The sequence below is a fragment of the Lutra lutra genome, chromosome 2 (genome assembly GCF_902655055.1).
Source record: "Lutra lutra chromosome 2, mLutLut1.2, whole genome shotgun sequence".
Classification (NCBI taxonomy): Eukaryota; Metazoa; Chordata; class Mammalia; order Carnivora; family Mustelidae; genus Lutra; species Lutra lutra.
The window spans coordinates 1926093-1943287 of record NC_062279.1 but is presented as its reverse complement, the minus strand read 5'-3'; the positions used below and the strand labels follow the sequence as shown (position 1 = coordinate 1943287).

The 17195-nt window shown below is 53.0% G+C and overlaps 1 protein-coding gene across 1 annotated transcript in view; it reads right to left on the bottom strand.

The window, feature by feature from the left end:
- Positions 1-17195, bottom strand: part of MYOM2 (myomesin 2) — a 71442-nt gene that overhangs the window by 36226 nt on the left and 18021 nt on the right. The window contains 8 exon segments of the mRNA XM_047713570.1: positions 383-557; positions 1306-1489; positions 4407-4534; positions 9382-9435; positions 10081-10280; positions 12208-12349; positions 14628-14789; positions 16549-16713. Of these exon segments, the coding sequence (XP_047569526.1) occupies positions 383-557; positions 1306-1489; positions 4407-4534; positions 9382-9435; positions 10081-10280; positions 12208-12349; positions 14628-14789; positions 16549-16713 (1210 nt within the window).

The following is a 17195-nucleotide window of genomic DNA, read 5'->3' as shown; positions in this document are numbered from 1 at the left end:
CCCTCAGTGGCTGGAGCAGAAGACTGTCATTCATGCAAAGCCTTTTTAAAAAGTTTGAAAACTCAATATGGAAAAATAAAACACCTCGTGAGTCCTGGCTGCTGTTTTAGCTTTCCTGTTGGAAGGTAAGCCTTAACTGATAATAACTCCAGAAGGACCAAGGTTCTAGAGTTCTCTCATCAACATGCTAACCATTCCAGCCCCGTGCTCTCAACCCACTCATCGGCTTTCAAGTCCTGGCCCCTCACGAGCAGGAAAGAAAACAGACACCCATGGAGGAGCCTCACGGTCATGTCTGCCGGGGTTCACGCTACTCTGAGGGCCGCGTGGCTCCCAGCTGTCATGGGTCCTTCCCATACAGTGGGTCTGGGGCCCCCCGCACCTGTTATAGCCAATGGGCTTGTGGTTGCACGGCTCCCACACATTGGACCCTGCCACACAGCAGTCCACGTAATAGCCCAGCAGGTCCTCCTCGTGCTTCGGCCTGTCCCACTGCACCACAACCGATGTCTTCGTGTTCCGCGATGCCAGCACCCGGCCCGGGGCAGAAGGGACCGCTGTACAGAGGAGGTAGAGTGAGGAGCCATGAACAGTGTCTCAGTTCCAGAAGCTGTACCCAACAGCCTCAAGCCCTTTGTCCACAGGGAAGGGCTCCCCAAAATCGGACAAGGAGGGACAAGCAGCAGAAATGGGCAGGGGACTGCCACCCGGGGCACCCTGGAGTTGCTGGACTGTCTTCCCAATTCCCACCTGACTCACAAGGAAAGGAAGGACAATCACTCGGTCTCCTGTACCTGTCCCCCAGAACCATTAAATAGCACCTTCTCGTGCACACATGCTTTAGCTAACAGGACAGTAACAACTTTAAGAAAATAAGACATACTTCCATCAGATTGGCCAGAATCTGTAAGGGGATTTAAAACCCAGTCATGATCTGACCCTGGATATTCTCCACAGGGCAATTCCAAATTTCTGCAATTCCCTACAGCATCTCCAGGGCGGGAAATTCAAGCCACATGGACAAGAAACTCCAGTGAGTTCAAGGTTCTCCAAAAAGCGACCAATGCCTAAAAATATTTCTAACCCATTTGTTAGTTCCATAAAAATAAGATGGAACTTTGGAGAAATGCTGAGTAGCCATCAACATGGCAGAGAGACATCCATCCTTTGTCAACTGAGACTTCGAGGCATTTTGGCTCATAGACAACATTAGCTGTCTTTTTCAACACAACAGAAGGGCATCTGGTGTCCCTTACTCAGGGCCTGTCCCAAGCCGTGGCCACTTACCAGCACGGCCGTACTCACCAATCATATCCTGAGCCTGGATGGGCACAGTGATCTCTGACGGGTCGCTCAGGCCATGCTTATTGGCTGACAAAACCCGGAACACATACTGCTTCCCATCAGCGAGATCAAACACGGCGTACCGAGGGGACCTCACGGCCGTCTGCGCATTGACCCGCTGCCAGGTCCCACTCCCAACCACGGACTGCAAAGGGACACAGGATTTACATGAGGAAGCTAGAGCTCCCCAAAGGCGTGCCGCAGACATGTTCTGCTCTAGCTGGCCAAATTAATCTCCAGGGATGTCCGGGCAGTGAAGCCCATCCCCGGCCATCAATAACTATTTTCTGAATTTTATGAAAAAGGAAACCAGTTTGGAAAAGCAGATGAAAAATTACCCAAAGCTGGAAACACTTACCAGTAAAAATTTTACGTGACAACAAATAAACTAAAAAAACCTAGGGGAATTTATACATAGGTTGCAGTTTTAGTAAAGTAGAATGAACTATAAGGGATTAATAATAATTTGGGGTATTTATAAAATCCCATCATACTCAGCTGGTCTCATTTCAATTTAAAATTTTCACTAGTTTAGGGGTACCTGGGTGGCCCTGTCAGTTAAGCCTCTGACCCTCAATCTCAGCTCAGGTCATGACCTCGGGGTCGTGGGACCGAGCCTTGTGTCAGGCTCTGTGCTCGGTGTGGGGACGTTGGAGATTCTCCCTCTCCCTCTGCCCTTCCCCCAGCGCTCCTCCCACTGAAATAAATAAATAATTGTTTTGAAATACTAATAAATACACAGAATAAAATGTTCACTATTTTGCAGCTATCATTGTAGTATTAAGATAACAACAATCTGTATAACGGGCTGTACTAGCATGGGACACGTCATGATTCCTTCCTGTGCTTGAAGATGCAGTCGCTGGCATTAGCTGGAAAAGGTCCCACCAGATGAGGGCAATTACACCATTTAGCTAAATGTCACCCAGGAGACAAACTGTACCTATGACACATCAAGTATATAAAAGACTATAGAGAAAAAGACCACAAGTATGTGTATCCCGGGTTGTGAAAGGGAGGGGTGTGGCAAGGCGGGCTCACTGGGTGATGGACACTTGGGAAGGCTCAGACGGAGCAAGCCATGTTACACATGACGGGAGACCCACAGGCCTGCACCTCTGAAACCAGTAATACATTCCATGTTAACTAACTGGACTTAAATCTTACAAAAGTCCTGTGTGTGCAAACACGTTTCAGTAGCCGCGCTAGGAAAAAAGTCGATTTTGAGTGTCCGGAAAAAATGTGTAATGACTACTTCAAAGGACGGAAGTATCGGTGATTCTCGTTTTATTCCCCAAACGTCTCTGCACCTTTGCTGCAGGGTTAATTTTCGTCATCTGGTGTTGCATCACTGATAATTACTCGAAAAGCCTCCATCCCATGTTTCGCTTCCCTCTTCCCGGTGGGGACGTAACCCCTCTGTGAGGGGATCCTGAGTAGTGAGAGCAGGTGCACGCGGGCCCAGAGGACAGCGGCCAGGACTGGGAAGTCGCCCCAAGCGACCCCGGCTTCCACAAGTCAGGGCCGCGCTTGAAGCCTTCTGCTGTTGCGGCAGAAGCGGAGTCACGCTCTTGGAGCTGACCCAGGAGGCCCCCCGTGCTCTCCGTCAGGGGCACACGCCGCTGGGCCCATCGGGGAAGGGGAGCCTCACGCCAGAGGGTGGCGGGCGGGGAGGGAGCGGGGAACTATCAGGGGCTTCCTGTCAGGCTTCTAGAAGCCTGAGCGAGGCGCGGCGGGGCTCAGCGAAGTCAGGAGCTGCTCATGAGAACCGCAGGCGGGAGGACGGGGCGCAGGTCCGGGGGCTGGCAGGGACCCACGCGGGGACACCTCCAGCCACAGGAGCACGTGTGAGGCACCGCCGACCCGGCCTCAAGCAGAACTCTCCCGGGAGATGATCCCCGGGCCTCGGCCGGGAGAGAGCAGGCCGGGAGGCGTCCGGGAGCCCACCGGGGGCACAGAACGTCCAGCGACCCTGCACGGGGCCTTACGGGGCAGGACTCACAGCGGGGGCTGCCATGCGGACCACCTGCTCAGGGATGCGCCAGGCACTTCCAGGGCCTCGACGCTGCGCGGCAGGGCCCACCCGCTCACCCTGGCCTTGCATGAGGTGGAGATGGAGGAAAGCACATCCTGGCGCTCCTTCTGGGCCCTGGGAGGAGCTAAGGCACCCAAAGAGCACCCTGGACGGGCTGCGGACGGACCGACCCGGGAGCGGACTGTGACACAGCGAGACGCGGCCGAACCCGCCTGCACCCGGCAACCCCACTCAGCGGGGCTCAGCGCCGGGCTCGCCCCGGCTCTCACGGGGCTCGCTGCCTCCTGGGACCGCCGAGCACCAAGGCTCCCCGGGGGCCGCGCCCGCCGCTTCCCCTCCTCCTGCCACACGCGTGGTCCGTGACTCCCTACGGCGGGCAGCCGGTGGCCGAGCCGAAGGAGCCCCGGGATTCTGCAGGCGACGACCGGGTCCCGGGCCTGGAGCAGCAGGATGGACTGAAGCAGCAGAGCCCGAGCGTGCAGTGCGGACGTCACTGTGCTCTCGCTGCCTGTGCGTGTGTGCACGCGCGTGTGTGCCTGTGCACGTGTGCACGTGTGCGCGTGCATGTGTGCTTCTTTCCAGGGGTCCGGGCTAGTCCTCAAACCACCCAGGCGATGGCCGCAGCCTCCGGAGCGAATCCCTGTACAACACCGCCACCACGTGGCCACATGGCTTATTACAGCCATCTGCCCTGCTCCCCAGGTCTCACGCGGTCCTCAAAATGTGCGAGCTAGAACGTGTCCGCGGGAAAGAACTTACCAAGCCCCGTTCTGGCAGGGGCGCCAGAGCCGGAGACGTGAAGTGACCCACTTGTTCCCACGAAGGCTGCAAAGCCAGGACCCGGACCCTATCCCCCGATGCTCACATGCACAACTCGGGCTCACCCTGCCCTCAGGTCCCCAGTAAGGAACAGCGGTCAAGTCTTCGGTGACTGACCTCACGGTTGCTCATCTCTAAAACCCATGGAGTAGCACAGTGTGATATCCTACAGAGAGCTGCTGTGTCAGGACACGCGACCGCAGAATACCTTCTCGATGAAATACATCAGCGGCTCCTTGCCACGGGGAGCAGGTGGGTCCCAGCTGAGGACGACATATGTTCTGCTGATTTCTGAGGCATGCACGTTGGTGGGAGGCCCTGGGATCTGAACATCGCCTACAAGAGTGACAAACTCTGTTAGCGCTGGATGAACCCCAGGTCACCCCGTTCACTGGGGCCTGTCGTGGGAGCGTCGCCCCTTGGGTGCGCTACCAGGCGCTAGGGACAGGCACGGCAGAGCTGTCCTTTGCTTCATTTCTATTTTGGGATTTAGAGCCAAGTGTTGTTCCCAGCCAAGTAGAATGCACTGATTAAGATCACCTCATTATTTTTGTTGCTAACATGAGCCAGTCCATTAAAAAAAAAAAAAAAATCTGATGCAAAAATCTTCCAGAGTTTCAGCCAGAAGGGGAGGAAGAAGATTCACCCAGAAAAACAGGGCATTTGACCAGGACTGGAGCTCTTGCTGAGCTGAGAATCTGTGCAGAGAAGGTTCGAGTGGTCTGTGTTCTGCCTTACAGAGCCTTGTGGAATGAGATTATCCTTCCTCTAACGGCCTCTCCGGTACGGTTACGCTCCTCATACGCCCTCACAGCGTTGCAACCATGGTCAGCCTCCAGAGCACATGGTTTCTCCCTCCCTAGGTGGATCTGTGCCACGTTCCCAAGCACAGTAACCTACACCTATACGTTTGAAATTCTGGAGTGACAGCAATCAGCCCTTTGCAAATAACTAGGAGGAAACATTTGCAAGCAGAGATGTATGCTCTACCTGTCTCATGACGCACATCGTGTTTTAATATGACTTAAGGGGTCAGGGCATCATGTTTGGAGAGGAGAGCTTTTCCTACGAGGTGGAGGTTTTCCAGACCCACAGTCCCTGTCATTGCAATACAAACTATTACGAGCTTCCAATTAGATTAGCACATGATTAAAAAGGTTTGAACGTCCCTAGGACATCTCAGCCCTTCTCAATATCCAATTGCTCCCTGAGGACTGTGCCGCAGGCACAGCATTGAACAAGCCCATGGAGACAACACAAACAAGCCTGGTTTTATTTCCCAGGAGTCCCGTTACAGAGCATAACCCATTTCACAGGTCCCACAGGCACGGAAACACAGCATGGCCTAATCTAGGAGCATTCTGGCAAGCGGGTCAGGTTTCAAACAAGGAGTCAGACTGTCTCCAGGGAAATGCCAGTGAGGGCTTGGTGGGGTGGGGCCTCCAGACACCCAACAGGCCTGCACTGGACCCATGTGCTATGTCCACACCTACAGAGATGCAAGAGAGAAGAGGCAGGAAATTGTCCTAGGACGATGCATGGTGAGTCCCCAGGGCTGAATCCGATTTCCTTCCGAGGTGCTGGAGGGCGTGAGAAGCAGACCCAGGGACCTGAGGGAAGCTAGGCGGGTAGTAAGGACAGTGAGAACAGGCACCTGAGTGCAGAGCTGCCTTCCAGATCTGAGCAATTTGCTGTTTCCAGAACCAGCCCAGATTCCAGGCCTAGAGCAAGAGAATAAGAAGCCTTTCATTTGCACTGGGGAAGGAGGAAGAGTCAGCTTTTGTCAGCAGGGAGCCCCTGGTTGGACTCAGGGACTCGAGGCCTGGAGCCTGTCAGGATTGCCCTGGGCCACGCAGCAGCAGGAGGCCTGGAGACGCACAGATGACCCCAACCACGGACAGAAGAGGCGAGGGCTCCGAGGGCCCCAGGAGGCAAGGAGAGGCCAGGGACACAAGCTGATCTGTGCTACCAACCCCCCAACAGCTGAGAGGAGAACGCGGACAGACAAGCAAATGAAAGCAAACGAAGGTGTCCTGCGGGGGGACAGTCGGGTAAGCGTCCAATTGTTGGTTTTGGCTCAGGTCGTAATCTCAGGGTCATGAGATTGAGCCCCAGGTCGGGCTCCGTGCTCGGCCTGGCGTCTGCTCCAGATTCTCTCCTTCCTCTGCCCCTCCCCTCACGCATATAAATAAATCCGAAGGAAGGAGGAAGGAGAAGAAGAAGAAGGAAGGAAGGAGAGAAGGAGAGAGGGAGGGAAGGAGGAAGGAAGGAAGGAGCAAAGGAAGGAAGGAAGGAAGGAAAAAAGAAAGCCACCATGAGAGGCAACTCCAAATATGTCACCTGGGAGATATTCCCCGTGGACCAGGTGCCTCTGAGTGACAGGTGCTGCCCAAGACTCTGCTTCGGAAGTCTCTGGACCTCTCTGGACCCCGCTCTCACAAGCCACATCCATAGGGGTGAAGATGGAGCTCAGAAAGCCGCAAGCTTTCCCTGGGATCCCTGGGCTGTGGAGAGGCAGGACAGGGGCCCAGGCCTCCATCCCCCAATTGCAGATCCTGCCTTTTGTCCTACCCGCCCAAAGACTCCACAGCCGGCTACCGGGAGATTTTTTTCTGAGTCACAAAAACATAAACTGTCTTGGGAATTTTTAGACTGCCCAGGTTGACAGAGCTAAGGAGAAAGCGCATGCGTCATGGGCACCGCACCGTCTGGAGCGCACTCTACCTTCTACACGGCTGCCACTGCCAGCCCCCCAGCCCCGGACACCTGGACGTGGAACTAGCAGAGGGAAACTGGGCTGGCCGAGCGCGACAGAAGCCTGCTCTGGCCAGCCCCAAAGCAGAGTGTGCATTTCTCAAGGGACCAATGCAAGAATGGGTACGAGAGTCGGATGATATTCCGAGAAGAGCCCTGACGGTAATTAAAACCTTTGAGGAGGACATAAAGATTGAACTGATTGGGAAAAATGAGCAAAAATAAGTAGATAAAATAGCAGAGGGGTGATTTTTTTTTCTAGCCAACAAAGAAGTGTTCCTTTTCCTTAAAATGAACAGCATTTATCAGTCCTTTTCTAGCACAAAAAGAAGCAGAAGGGCCTCCACAAAGAAAAAAAGGCGAGTGATGGGAAGAAATTCCTAACAACATGTGCCTGAACACAGAAATGGGTTGCTTGAAAGCATCAGGAAATCCCTTTTCTCTAAGGACTTTTTTTTTTTTAATTAGAGAAAGCATTTGTTGTTTAAAATGAGTAAAGTAAACTCATGAACTTCACAGACCCTGAAGCAGGTCACAGAGCTTACCCTAATTCGCAGGTCTGCACCAGATGGTGGGGACCACCCCTTTGCAGCATGCAGAGCCTTCCCAGAGAGCGGGAGCCCTGGGAGGCTCAGAGTCCCAGCCAGATAGCCTTCCAGCTGAGGGTCCTTGCCTCTGCCTTGAATGACCAGCTACAGGCTGAGCCCCAGGAACGTTATCCACAAATGAACAGGATGCAGCCAAGTTCGAGAAGGATTCAAACAAAACGAAGGTACAGGCCCCAGGCAGCCAGAAAAGCTGCCTTCTCACAGAAAAGAAATGTAAGAAGAGAGATGGCAAATGGTATCAGTGAGTCTATTCTGGCTGGAAAGAAGATCTACTGTGTCTGGGAAACCAAACTTCCATTCTATCGATCAGACAGCTAAGTGTGTTACGATGCATTAGTTCTGGCTTTGGCACTTCGTAGCTGGGATTTACCCGCAGCTCATCCCCGTCTCTACATGGAGAGAGAGCTCTGTTCCCCAGAAGGACACGGTTCCCTCTGGGGGGCTCAATTACACTGTTTCATGCTCCCACCTTTACATAATGCAGAGTTTGCCTCCTCCTGGAAGGTAGTTTTGTTTGAATGTCTACACACCCATGTAGGAGACCTGGGGTGCTTCCCTCCACCCTGATCCCATTGGCCTGCTGGAGGTGATGAAGAGAACTTCCCTTCCTGCTCTCATGTCAAAAATGCACATTTATGCAGGTGGGTCTGCACAGGAACATGCCTTCCTCTGCAAGCAGGAGCCAGATTTTACACTTTCCAATAGCTACACTTCAATCCTTTATTTAGAAGTCATAGGAAGTCAACCTTTCCTGGATTAGTTTTCTTTTGTGGATTATTTACGGGCACCTTCCCCAATTTCTGAGTATGCCCGGAAGTGGAGGTCTTAACTCAGACTTTAAATGTCACTGAGGAGTGTCCCTCTGGGAATTATGTGTTCTTCTAGAGATACTAGAGAAAAGCCATTATAGGTACAGAAGATCCAACGTCTGGAGACCGTCTGGGGGCAAACATGAAAATCAACAAATGAACTCCTAGGTCTGTAGCTCTTTGGGGAAAGAGCATTGGGACCGCAGCAGTTTTTTTTTTTTATTTACAAATATATGTGTGTATATATATATATATATATGTGTGTGTGTGTATATATATATATATATATATATATATATATATATATATATATTTTAGGATTGCAGCAATTTTTTAAAAGAGAGCTTCAAAGTGCATCTCCTGAGGCACTAGCTCCAAATTCATGTTTCTTCATTTGTAACTTGTTTGTTTTCCTCTATGAACTCTAATTATAAGTCTGCTTAAAATCTCTGGATTTCTGATTAATAATGCCGGGTTCCCCTCCTTAATAAATCGATCCTCCTAGCTATCTCTGAAAGGAATATCAAAGAGAAGTGTTCAGAAAATCCAGTATAAATGAGGGAAATGTGAATTTTCAGGCCAGGGATACTGACAGGGAGAATACCATCCATTTCAACTAAAATACTAAGGATAAAAATTTTTGTTTAAAAAGAAAAACTGAAATAGTCCTCTAGTCATGGAGTCTGAGAGAAAGGACCCAGCCTCAGCCAGTGACAAAGACTCGGGTTCAGTTTGATATTCTCTGCACAGCCCCAAGAGGACCCAGGACTGACATGGAAGCCATGAAACCGCCCAGGAGGACCCTGGATCCCATCCTCGCCCTCCACCCACCTCGTTCCTGTCTTCTAACTTCTGCAGGCCAAACACTTGCAGACTTGACCTACGGCTGCAGTGCTGACACGCAGCTCTAACCAGCCCCTGGGTGCTGGCTGTCCATCGCTCTGGTCTCTGGCCACCATCCTGACTCCCTAGGACACGGGTAGTGAGGCTGCAGTGCTCAAGCGCCACTCACCTTCGAGGTCATCCTGGTAGATGACGATTTCTTTATCCCCCTCCAAATGGACCGCTGCAGAGAGAAAAGTAGATGCTGAATTTGGCGTCCAAAGATTTCATCAAGAAAGCCCCAGTTTCCCTAACTCGGCACGAGATCCAAATCCGCCCCGCGTTATGATCACAACACACTCGCAACTCGGAGGGAATCAGATACTACTTGGAGCAGTCTTTATACTAGTGCTTCTCAGACCTTTGTACTAGGTTCGAAAGACCACGCGAGCAAGGGAAATGTAGGGGCTCACTTCACACCATATTTAAGGGTCCAAGCCCTTTTGGGCATCTGTGTCACATGAAATTGCCATTCAAAAATAAAGTGGCTTGGTTTCAAAGCCTTCCGAGTCTTATCAAATGTGTTGAAATTACATCACCGATGGACCAAGAAAACGCTAATTCTCAACCAGTCTGACTGGATCTCAGTGAAGAGCATTGGGAAGGCGGTGTGGTTGGTGTCGGACAATATGCCGGCCTGGCCACACCCTCTCCTAACGTGACACTGGCGGACATATGGACACTATAAAATGTCACTGCGCCATGCTCAGTTCTTGAAGACATTCTTAAAACTTGTACACAGCTGAGCATAGAAGAGAAAGAACAAATCCCATAAAAATGGCCTCAAGATTCCAAGACACCTCTGGGGCTTAAAATCTGCACAACCTACCTTGTAACCTCTTGAGGTCAATAGGGTCAAGGGCAGCCACGGCCTCAGACACTCTGGAAGGCCTGCTGATGCCCGCGCTGTTGACTGCCCTCACGCGGAAAATGTACGACCTTCCTTCAAAGAGTCCGGTCACAGGGTATTTGCAGATTTTCACAGGGGCGTCATTGCACTGAACCCAATTGTCAGTTCCCACTTCACATCTTAAAATAAAAACGAGGGGAGAACCACAAATACATCAGCCGAATAAATACACACGGGTCTGTGTGTACATGACACACGTATTCCATGTATAGAAACAGCTCTAACCGGAAATCACATGACATTGTAGAAGTCAAAGCATTACGGCACTAGATTTACCTAAGCAGCAATATGAGCAATCTTCAAAAGACAGAGCCATTTAGGATATGTAAAGTATATCTTTACTTATGTAGAAGCCTTATAATTTGTAGCCTGAAGACCCATTCCAGCCTTCAACCAACCACATTTAGGCAAAATCTCCTCCAAAAGTCACGTGGGATGCATCCTCGACAGTCCTTTTTCCAACTTACACGGCAGAATCAGCAGTGCCCTACGCTCCCCCTACAGGCCCGATGCCAGCGCACGGAACGAAACGGCCCTCACCGCCGGTCCCCCACACGCGCCCCGTTGTATGAGAGCCTGGGGAGTGAAATCTGTCCAGAATGCAGGCTCAGTCTGTCCCAGTGCCGATGAGATGTGTCCTTCCAGCATCTCACATGTGGAATTCGGAAGTCTTTTGAAAACATTAAGTCCTGACCAGACCCGTGGAAATGCAGAGAGTAGCTTGCATTTTTCACAGGCTGAGAAATTTCAGCACCAAAACCCCACGTCGAATCCCCAGGAGAACACAGCAAGGTCAGAAAAGTCATCTTTTGGAGCAATTCCAAGCCAGGGCTGTACATTTGCTTTAGAGAGAACCAAATCTCTCTCTCCTAATGATCCAGAATTTTAATGCAAGTTCTGTGACCCATAGGTGCTAACCTGTTACAGCCAGAACACGGTCCAAACTGAGTCTGGCGGGGAGCCCCTCAGCTAACCCCAAGCTGGCTGGTGCAGGGTCCTCTGACCGGAAGGTTCTGTTGGGTTCGTCCCTGTTCATGACGGAGGGAGGGGCGTGGATCCCTACATAAGAAGGGCCACGAAATTGTTTTTGCCAAATGGCTGAAAAAATGTTCAAATGTCACAGGAAAACAGCAAATCGCTCTATTTTGTTTTTCTTGATTTTAATTCAAGGTAAACCCTACCCAATGCACCCCACAAATCTGACCTTAGCATTTCCAAATACTATCCCAACAGGGAATATTTTACCCAAACAAGTAGCTCTGTTGGTGTGGAAAAGGGAACTTAACCAACCAAAAAGCAACCAGACTTGAACGGCTTTTCTGAAATAAACATCTTATTTTCCTGTGTGTTATACACATAACATCTTAAATTCCTCCCCAGAACGATTGTGTTACTTCTGAATTCATTGTTTTTTACTGTAGTTTCTCTTGGCGATTGAAGTGTGTAATTGGGGCATAAACTGCGTGTCCAATAAACTCACCCGCTCTGCTTGGTTTCCCTCCCAGCCCCTGAGCACCACACCCAGTAAAGGAACGTGAAAGGACCCACGAATTTAATGATGTCCACAGTTAAGTGATTAGCTCCAAAGTAAATTCCAATGTTTTAGACTTTGAAATATTAGGTTTTTTTTTTTCTTGGAAGCAAGAAGAAAACCCAGTTTAATGAGGACCTGGGTACGAATGGGCCGGCGACCTTCCCAGCTACGTTTCTGTGCCCGTTTTCTCCTCCTCTAGAGGGAGAAGCAGGACTGAACTCTTCAGAGAACCCAGAAATGGGGCTTCATGTGTCTAGAAAAGTTGGGGGGTGGATTCAATACAGGGTGTTGAACAGGCAAATAATTACAACACCACAGAAATCTACTTACCCTAACCCCACCGTGTTCCAACGGCTCAGTCACACTCTAAGTTACCAGAGGGAAGGCACCGATCCCACCAAATTCCCCATGACAAGAACAGTGTCATGAACTTGAGCTTAGAGGACTCTCCAAAGACGTCGTCTGGGCCAACCTTAGCTTCCGCTTCAGGAGCGTCCCCAGCAGGCACTCACCGATCAATGAAATAACCAATGACAGGGCTCTCGGTGGTGGTGTTGGGTGGCTTCCAAGTCACGATGACATAATCGCGGTTTGCGTCGTGGCACTGCAGGTCCATGGGCGCACCAGGAGCCCCAGTGACCAGCGGGTCAGCGTCTGCAGTGGCGGGAGGGGAGGAAAGGCACATGGTCTGGGTGCTGGAAAGCCTGTTGCCCACTTCTTCAAACTCGGACTTGCATCTCCCCGATTTGAGTCCACTCGACCTGCTCCTCACATCTCAATGACTTGACTATTTTTTTAAACTATGATGGCTTGGTGACAAGAAATATAAACCTATTTATGAGTTTCAAAGTCAAAAACATTCTATCGTCTAGAAAATACTGAAGTCCATGATTTTTCGTAATTGATTCTGAAATGGAAGGTCACCTTCTCTGGAGGGCGGGTTGTCACATAATGTCACGTCAAAAACTGACCAAAGAAATGAAGCTGAGAAGGTGGCCTTTCCAACACTTGGGAACTATTACCTTAGACGCTTCTATCTTTCCAAGTCCTCACAGGATGGAGGACTTAAGCTTTTTCTTTTCTGCAAACAGTGAACAAACGTTGGGTCTGTACAGCACTCTCAGGACCATTGGTGAGCACGCCTCGTGTACATCTGGTCTTCAGACGTTCTTACAGGGGCCCCAAAGGCCAGCAGTGCTGGTCCCAAAGGGCACACACACCGTTAACTTCTTATCTGCAGTCTGTACTGCCTGGGTGGCCGTGAACACTGTGTACTGTCTTCGATTTTCCTCAACGTATTAAAAACTAAGGATTCCTTGACGTTGAGCCAAATGTTTTCTTTTGCTTTCAGAATCCTCCGAAAGTAATCAGGCCAGTGAAACCCCCTCATACATGCATTATTTTCTTCCTGCTGCGGGTGCTGAGTAAGCGAGGTGAGCTCAGCTATGTGGTACTTACTGCCTTTTTATAGGACGGAACACCTTGCCAGAAGGCAAGCACAGAGAATGGAAGGTGCACTTTAATGCCAGCCCAATAAAAACGGTAAGACTTTGTGGAAGGGTCTAAAACCCCAGCCCAGCAAGTTTATGTTGTCTCGGGGGGTGGGGTGGGGAGGGAGAGTGGATTTGTTTTCTATGTATTCCTTTTTTTTTTTTTTTAAATTATAGTATTCCCTGATGATACAGCCCCTCCTTCATGCTCTGATCCGACAGTTGAGGTTTGGAAACAGCAATATGCTGGTGGAGCTGTTCCAGGCCCAGGGAACCTGGAGCCGACGGGAGGGAAACAGCGAGTAAGGGAGGGCAAGGCCGGGCAGGCCGTCAGAATGCCGGAGGCCAGCCACAGGCTCAGGACAGCTGAGCCCGCCAACTAGAACCAAGTGTTCTGGAATCCTCAGGGTGGCTCAGCTGGCCCTGGAGAGGAGGGTCCCGAAACCAGAGACCGCAGGGGGCCTGGGAGTAGAGGCAGGGCAGAGCTCCAGCAGGTGCCCAGAAGGGCCCGGGGGCTGGGAATGTGCACGAGAAGCCTCCAGCTTCAGGCCCAGACAGCTGCCCCCAGCTGCCCCACCCTGGAGAAGTCCCCTCTGAGACCCACGTCTGCACTGGAGACAGAGAATCACGGCACCGGCTTATGAGGTCAGTGTCAGAGCTTCAGGTTATGCACACACATTCGAGGAGGCGTTTCTGCGTGTGCACAGACACATGTGTGTGGAGATACATCCCCGGGCACTGTGTACGCAGGATAGACGTGATTTCATCCAGGTGACGGGTCCCCGTGTCCGTTCACTACAGCGAGGGTGTGACGTGTGCATGTGCCCGGCACAGAACGTGCACAGCATCTAATCCGCCTGGTCTGTCATGACTCTGTTCTCCTTCCCATAACGTGGGGGTCCTGTGGCCCCCGGGGAAGGCAGGAGGTGCAAACGGGTGCACACGGACCCTGGGCGTGAAGCTCCAAGCGGGGGCTGGCCGTCGGCCTGGTGCCCGCTCGCTCACCAAGGTGGGTGGTGCTGGTGACAGCAGTCCTAGCTCAGGGCCTCGCCTCACAAGCAAGCTGGGGCATGAGGGCCCCCCCCCACCGGTGTTCCCTACTCAGGACCCCTCTTTGTTCTTGAAATCTCTCGAGAATTAGCAACACAGGCGTGCTCAGGCTTAGAAGTCGTTTTATACATTCTACCAATTCATCAACAGAGACGCAGAAGTTAGGATCCTGACCTGTTCCCAACTATAGCTTCCTCATGTCGTGGACAGACAGTCAGTCGTGGACGGACAGTCAGACATGCCCAAGACGAGAGCCCCGACGTCCCCATCAGGAGGCGTGCAAGGAGCACAGTGAGCCGCCCCCCACACACACCTGCTCCGCCCTCGTCAGTGGTCCCGTCCTCCCACGCCCACGCCCTCGCCGTGCCACCTGCACACCCATGGCCACACACCTCGGACAAACATGAAGGCACTGTGCTCACTGATGCCCCCTCTGGACACAATCCTCAGGGTGTACAGGCCCTCGTCGTCCTTGTTCAGGTGGCTGAAGGACAGGGATGCCTGGCCTTCTCCGAAGAACATCTTGGTCCACTTGGACTCCTTCAGCAGCACATCTGCAGAGTGGCCATGCGGGACGGCTTCAGAAACCGTCCAGGAAATCGGACTATAGGTGCGCAGAGGAGCCTGGTGGGGGGCGGGGTTTCGAGCCTCACGCGGAGGGGGGAAGCGGCAGACTCCCAACCGTCTGAGAGCCGCGTTTCACACGAGAGCACACACAACAGCCAATGGCAAGGGAAGGGGCATCTGCAGGATGGGACCATGGTCAGCGTCGGAAGGACAGAGACAGCGTGTCTCTGCCTGAGGGGATGGCGGTGGCCGGGGCCAGCTCCCTGCCCTGGCACACCCCACGGTGTCTCACCAAGTGCACCACCATGGTTTTGTGGAGGTGACACCCTCCTGTGGCCAGGGCTGGCTCAGTGACGGCCCTCCACTCTGTGCCTGCCAGCGACCTGTAGCAGCAGTAAACCGTCCAGCTGAAGGCCAGGACAGAGCCGGCCGCTGCGGAGGAGGCCAGGCCCGGGCAAGAAACAGCAACGTGGGAAAGCAAGGAGCAGCAGACAAAAGGAGGAGTGACCCCTGGCCTCCCTGATGTCAGGCAGACACAACCACACGGCTGCATCCCTGCTTGGATGGGACAGAGGGACGCTGCCCCCTCTGGCCTGCGGGAGCACAGCCACTCGCACGAGCAGAAACATGGGCCAAAACCCTTCAGCGAGCGCGTTGTCTGGGCGCCCAAGGCACGCTCCAAGAATGGGCCCCGAGGTAGCGAACGGGCACGCCACAGTGACTTCATTCAAGAATTGTTCCTAATGGGAAAAAATGGACCAACTCCAACCCCGAGCCCTGGGGCAAATGCAGACCACCGTGGAATGGGGCATGGGGCCCTCCAGCCAACCGCGGCGCAGGATACCCCCGTCCTGGGGACATGGGTGTGAGGTCTTATTTTGTGAAGGACAAGTCCAAGGGCATGCAGAGGGTAAACCAGATCTCCTCTGTCACCACCGAGTCTCGGCCCCTCGCTGGGCCCCACAGGGTCGGCACACATGGTCAGTACCATGCCTTTGGCAAAGCGTCACACCCTGTTCTGGGACACTTCTCACGCTTTCTCAGACAGGGCTTTGCAATTCTGTTTTCCCCCAGCTCGATTATAAATATTGTCTGGGCAGGCTGGCGTGGGCTTCTTTGTAATACTTTGCATGGTGTTAGGTCCCAAGTAAGTATAAGCAGGACAGTCTTGCTGGCCCCACAGAAAGCCAGAGTCCTTCAGGAGCCCCTGTCCACAGGAGACGCAGGAAAATTCCCTTGCGCCGCGCACACGCACAGGGCAGGGAGGACGGCCCCGCAGAGGGGTGCAGACTAAGGAGGAAGAAGAGTCTGCCCTATCCCCACCTGGGGGAGCCCCCACAGGCCCCGGGGAGCTGCCCCAACCCTGTCCCACAGACCCAGTGGAAGAGAAACCTCACACTCAGGACAGAGCCCAGGACTCCACGGCCTCTAGTAACTATGAGCACTTGTCCCAGCCAAGGAAAAACGGGCAGATACAGACACTGCACTTGTCCTGTTTAATCACAGGAAGACCCTTCTTGTGAGGCTATAGAGAAAACTCCTGGGACTCATCTAAACGTGGGCATCCCTGCTAACCTGTCCACATCCCCGGGGTGGAGGTCAAGGTGCTCTGCTGGCCGTGCTGCTTGTGGTCATCCCCGTGGTGGGCGCCACCGCCAAACCACCCCTCGAGCCTACCCATCGTCCTCAGCCGGGTGATGGGAGCTCAGCGTCCCCCTGGGGCGGTGGTCCCTGCCTCGTACTCACCGTCCCTGTACCACTCGGCGCGCGGCTGCACCCTCTTCAGCTCCGGGGTCACCAGCAGTGTGCACTTGAGAGTGACCGTCTCGCCTTCCCTCCTGAAGGTGACCCCAAACTTCTCCAGAAACTGGACGTCGAAGTGCATGTACGGAATCACGGACGAAGGGGGCACTGGACAGATGAGGGGACATGGTTACAGCGGGAGGCAGACTGGCGCCCATGCGGCAGGAGCACTTCCCCAGGACCTCACGCACCCGCACCCCCGAGAGAGCATGTTCCCCAGATGCACAGGTCAAAGCCCTCAGCCCCAGCAGGAAGGTATTAGGAGGCGGGGGCTTTGGAAGGTGATGAGGTTTCGCACAATGTCCTGACCATGGGCTCCGCGAGGAGACCCGGCCTCCCTTCTCCATGTGCGGCCGCAGAGGCGAGAAGGTGCCTCCCACGCACCCGGAGGAGGGCCTCCCCCACTCGGCCAGCGCCGTGGGATCTGACTTCTCCCCAGCTGTGAAGAGTAGATGCCGAGCCCCTCCCGAGGAGTGAGAAGACCCACACGGAGATGCGGCCCATCCTCCAGGCACAGGGCGGTCACGTGGACTCCGAGCCCCGTGGTGAGACCAAAGGGCTGAAATCCTCGTCAGCCCCAACCTGTGGGT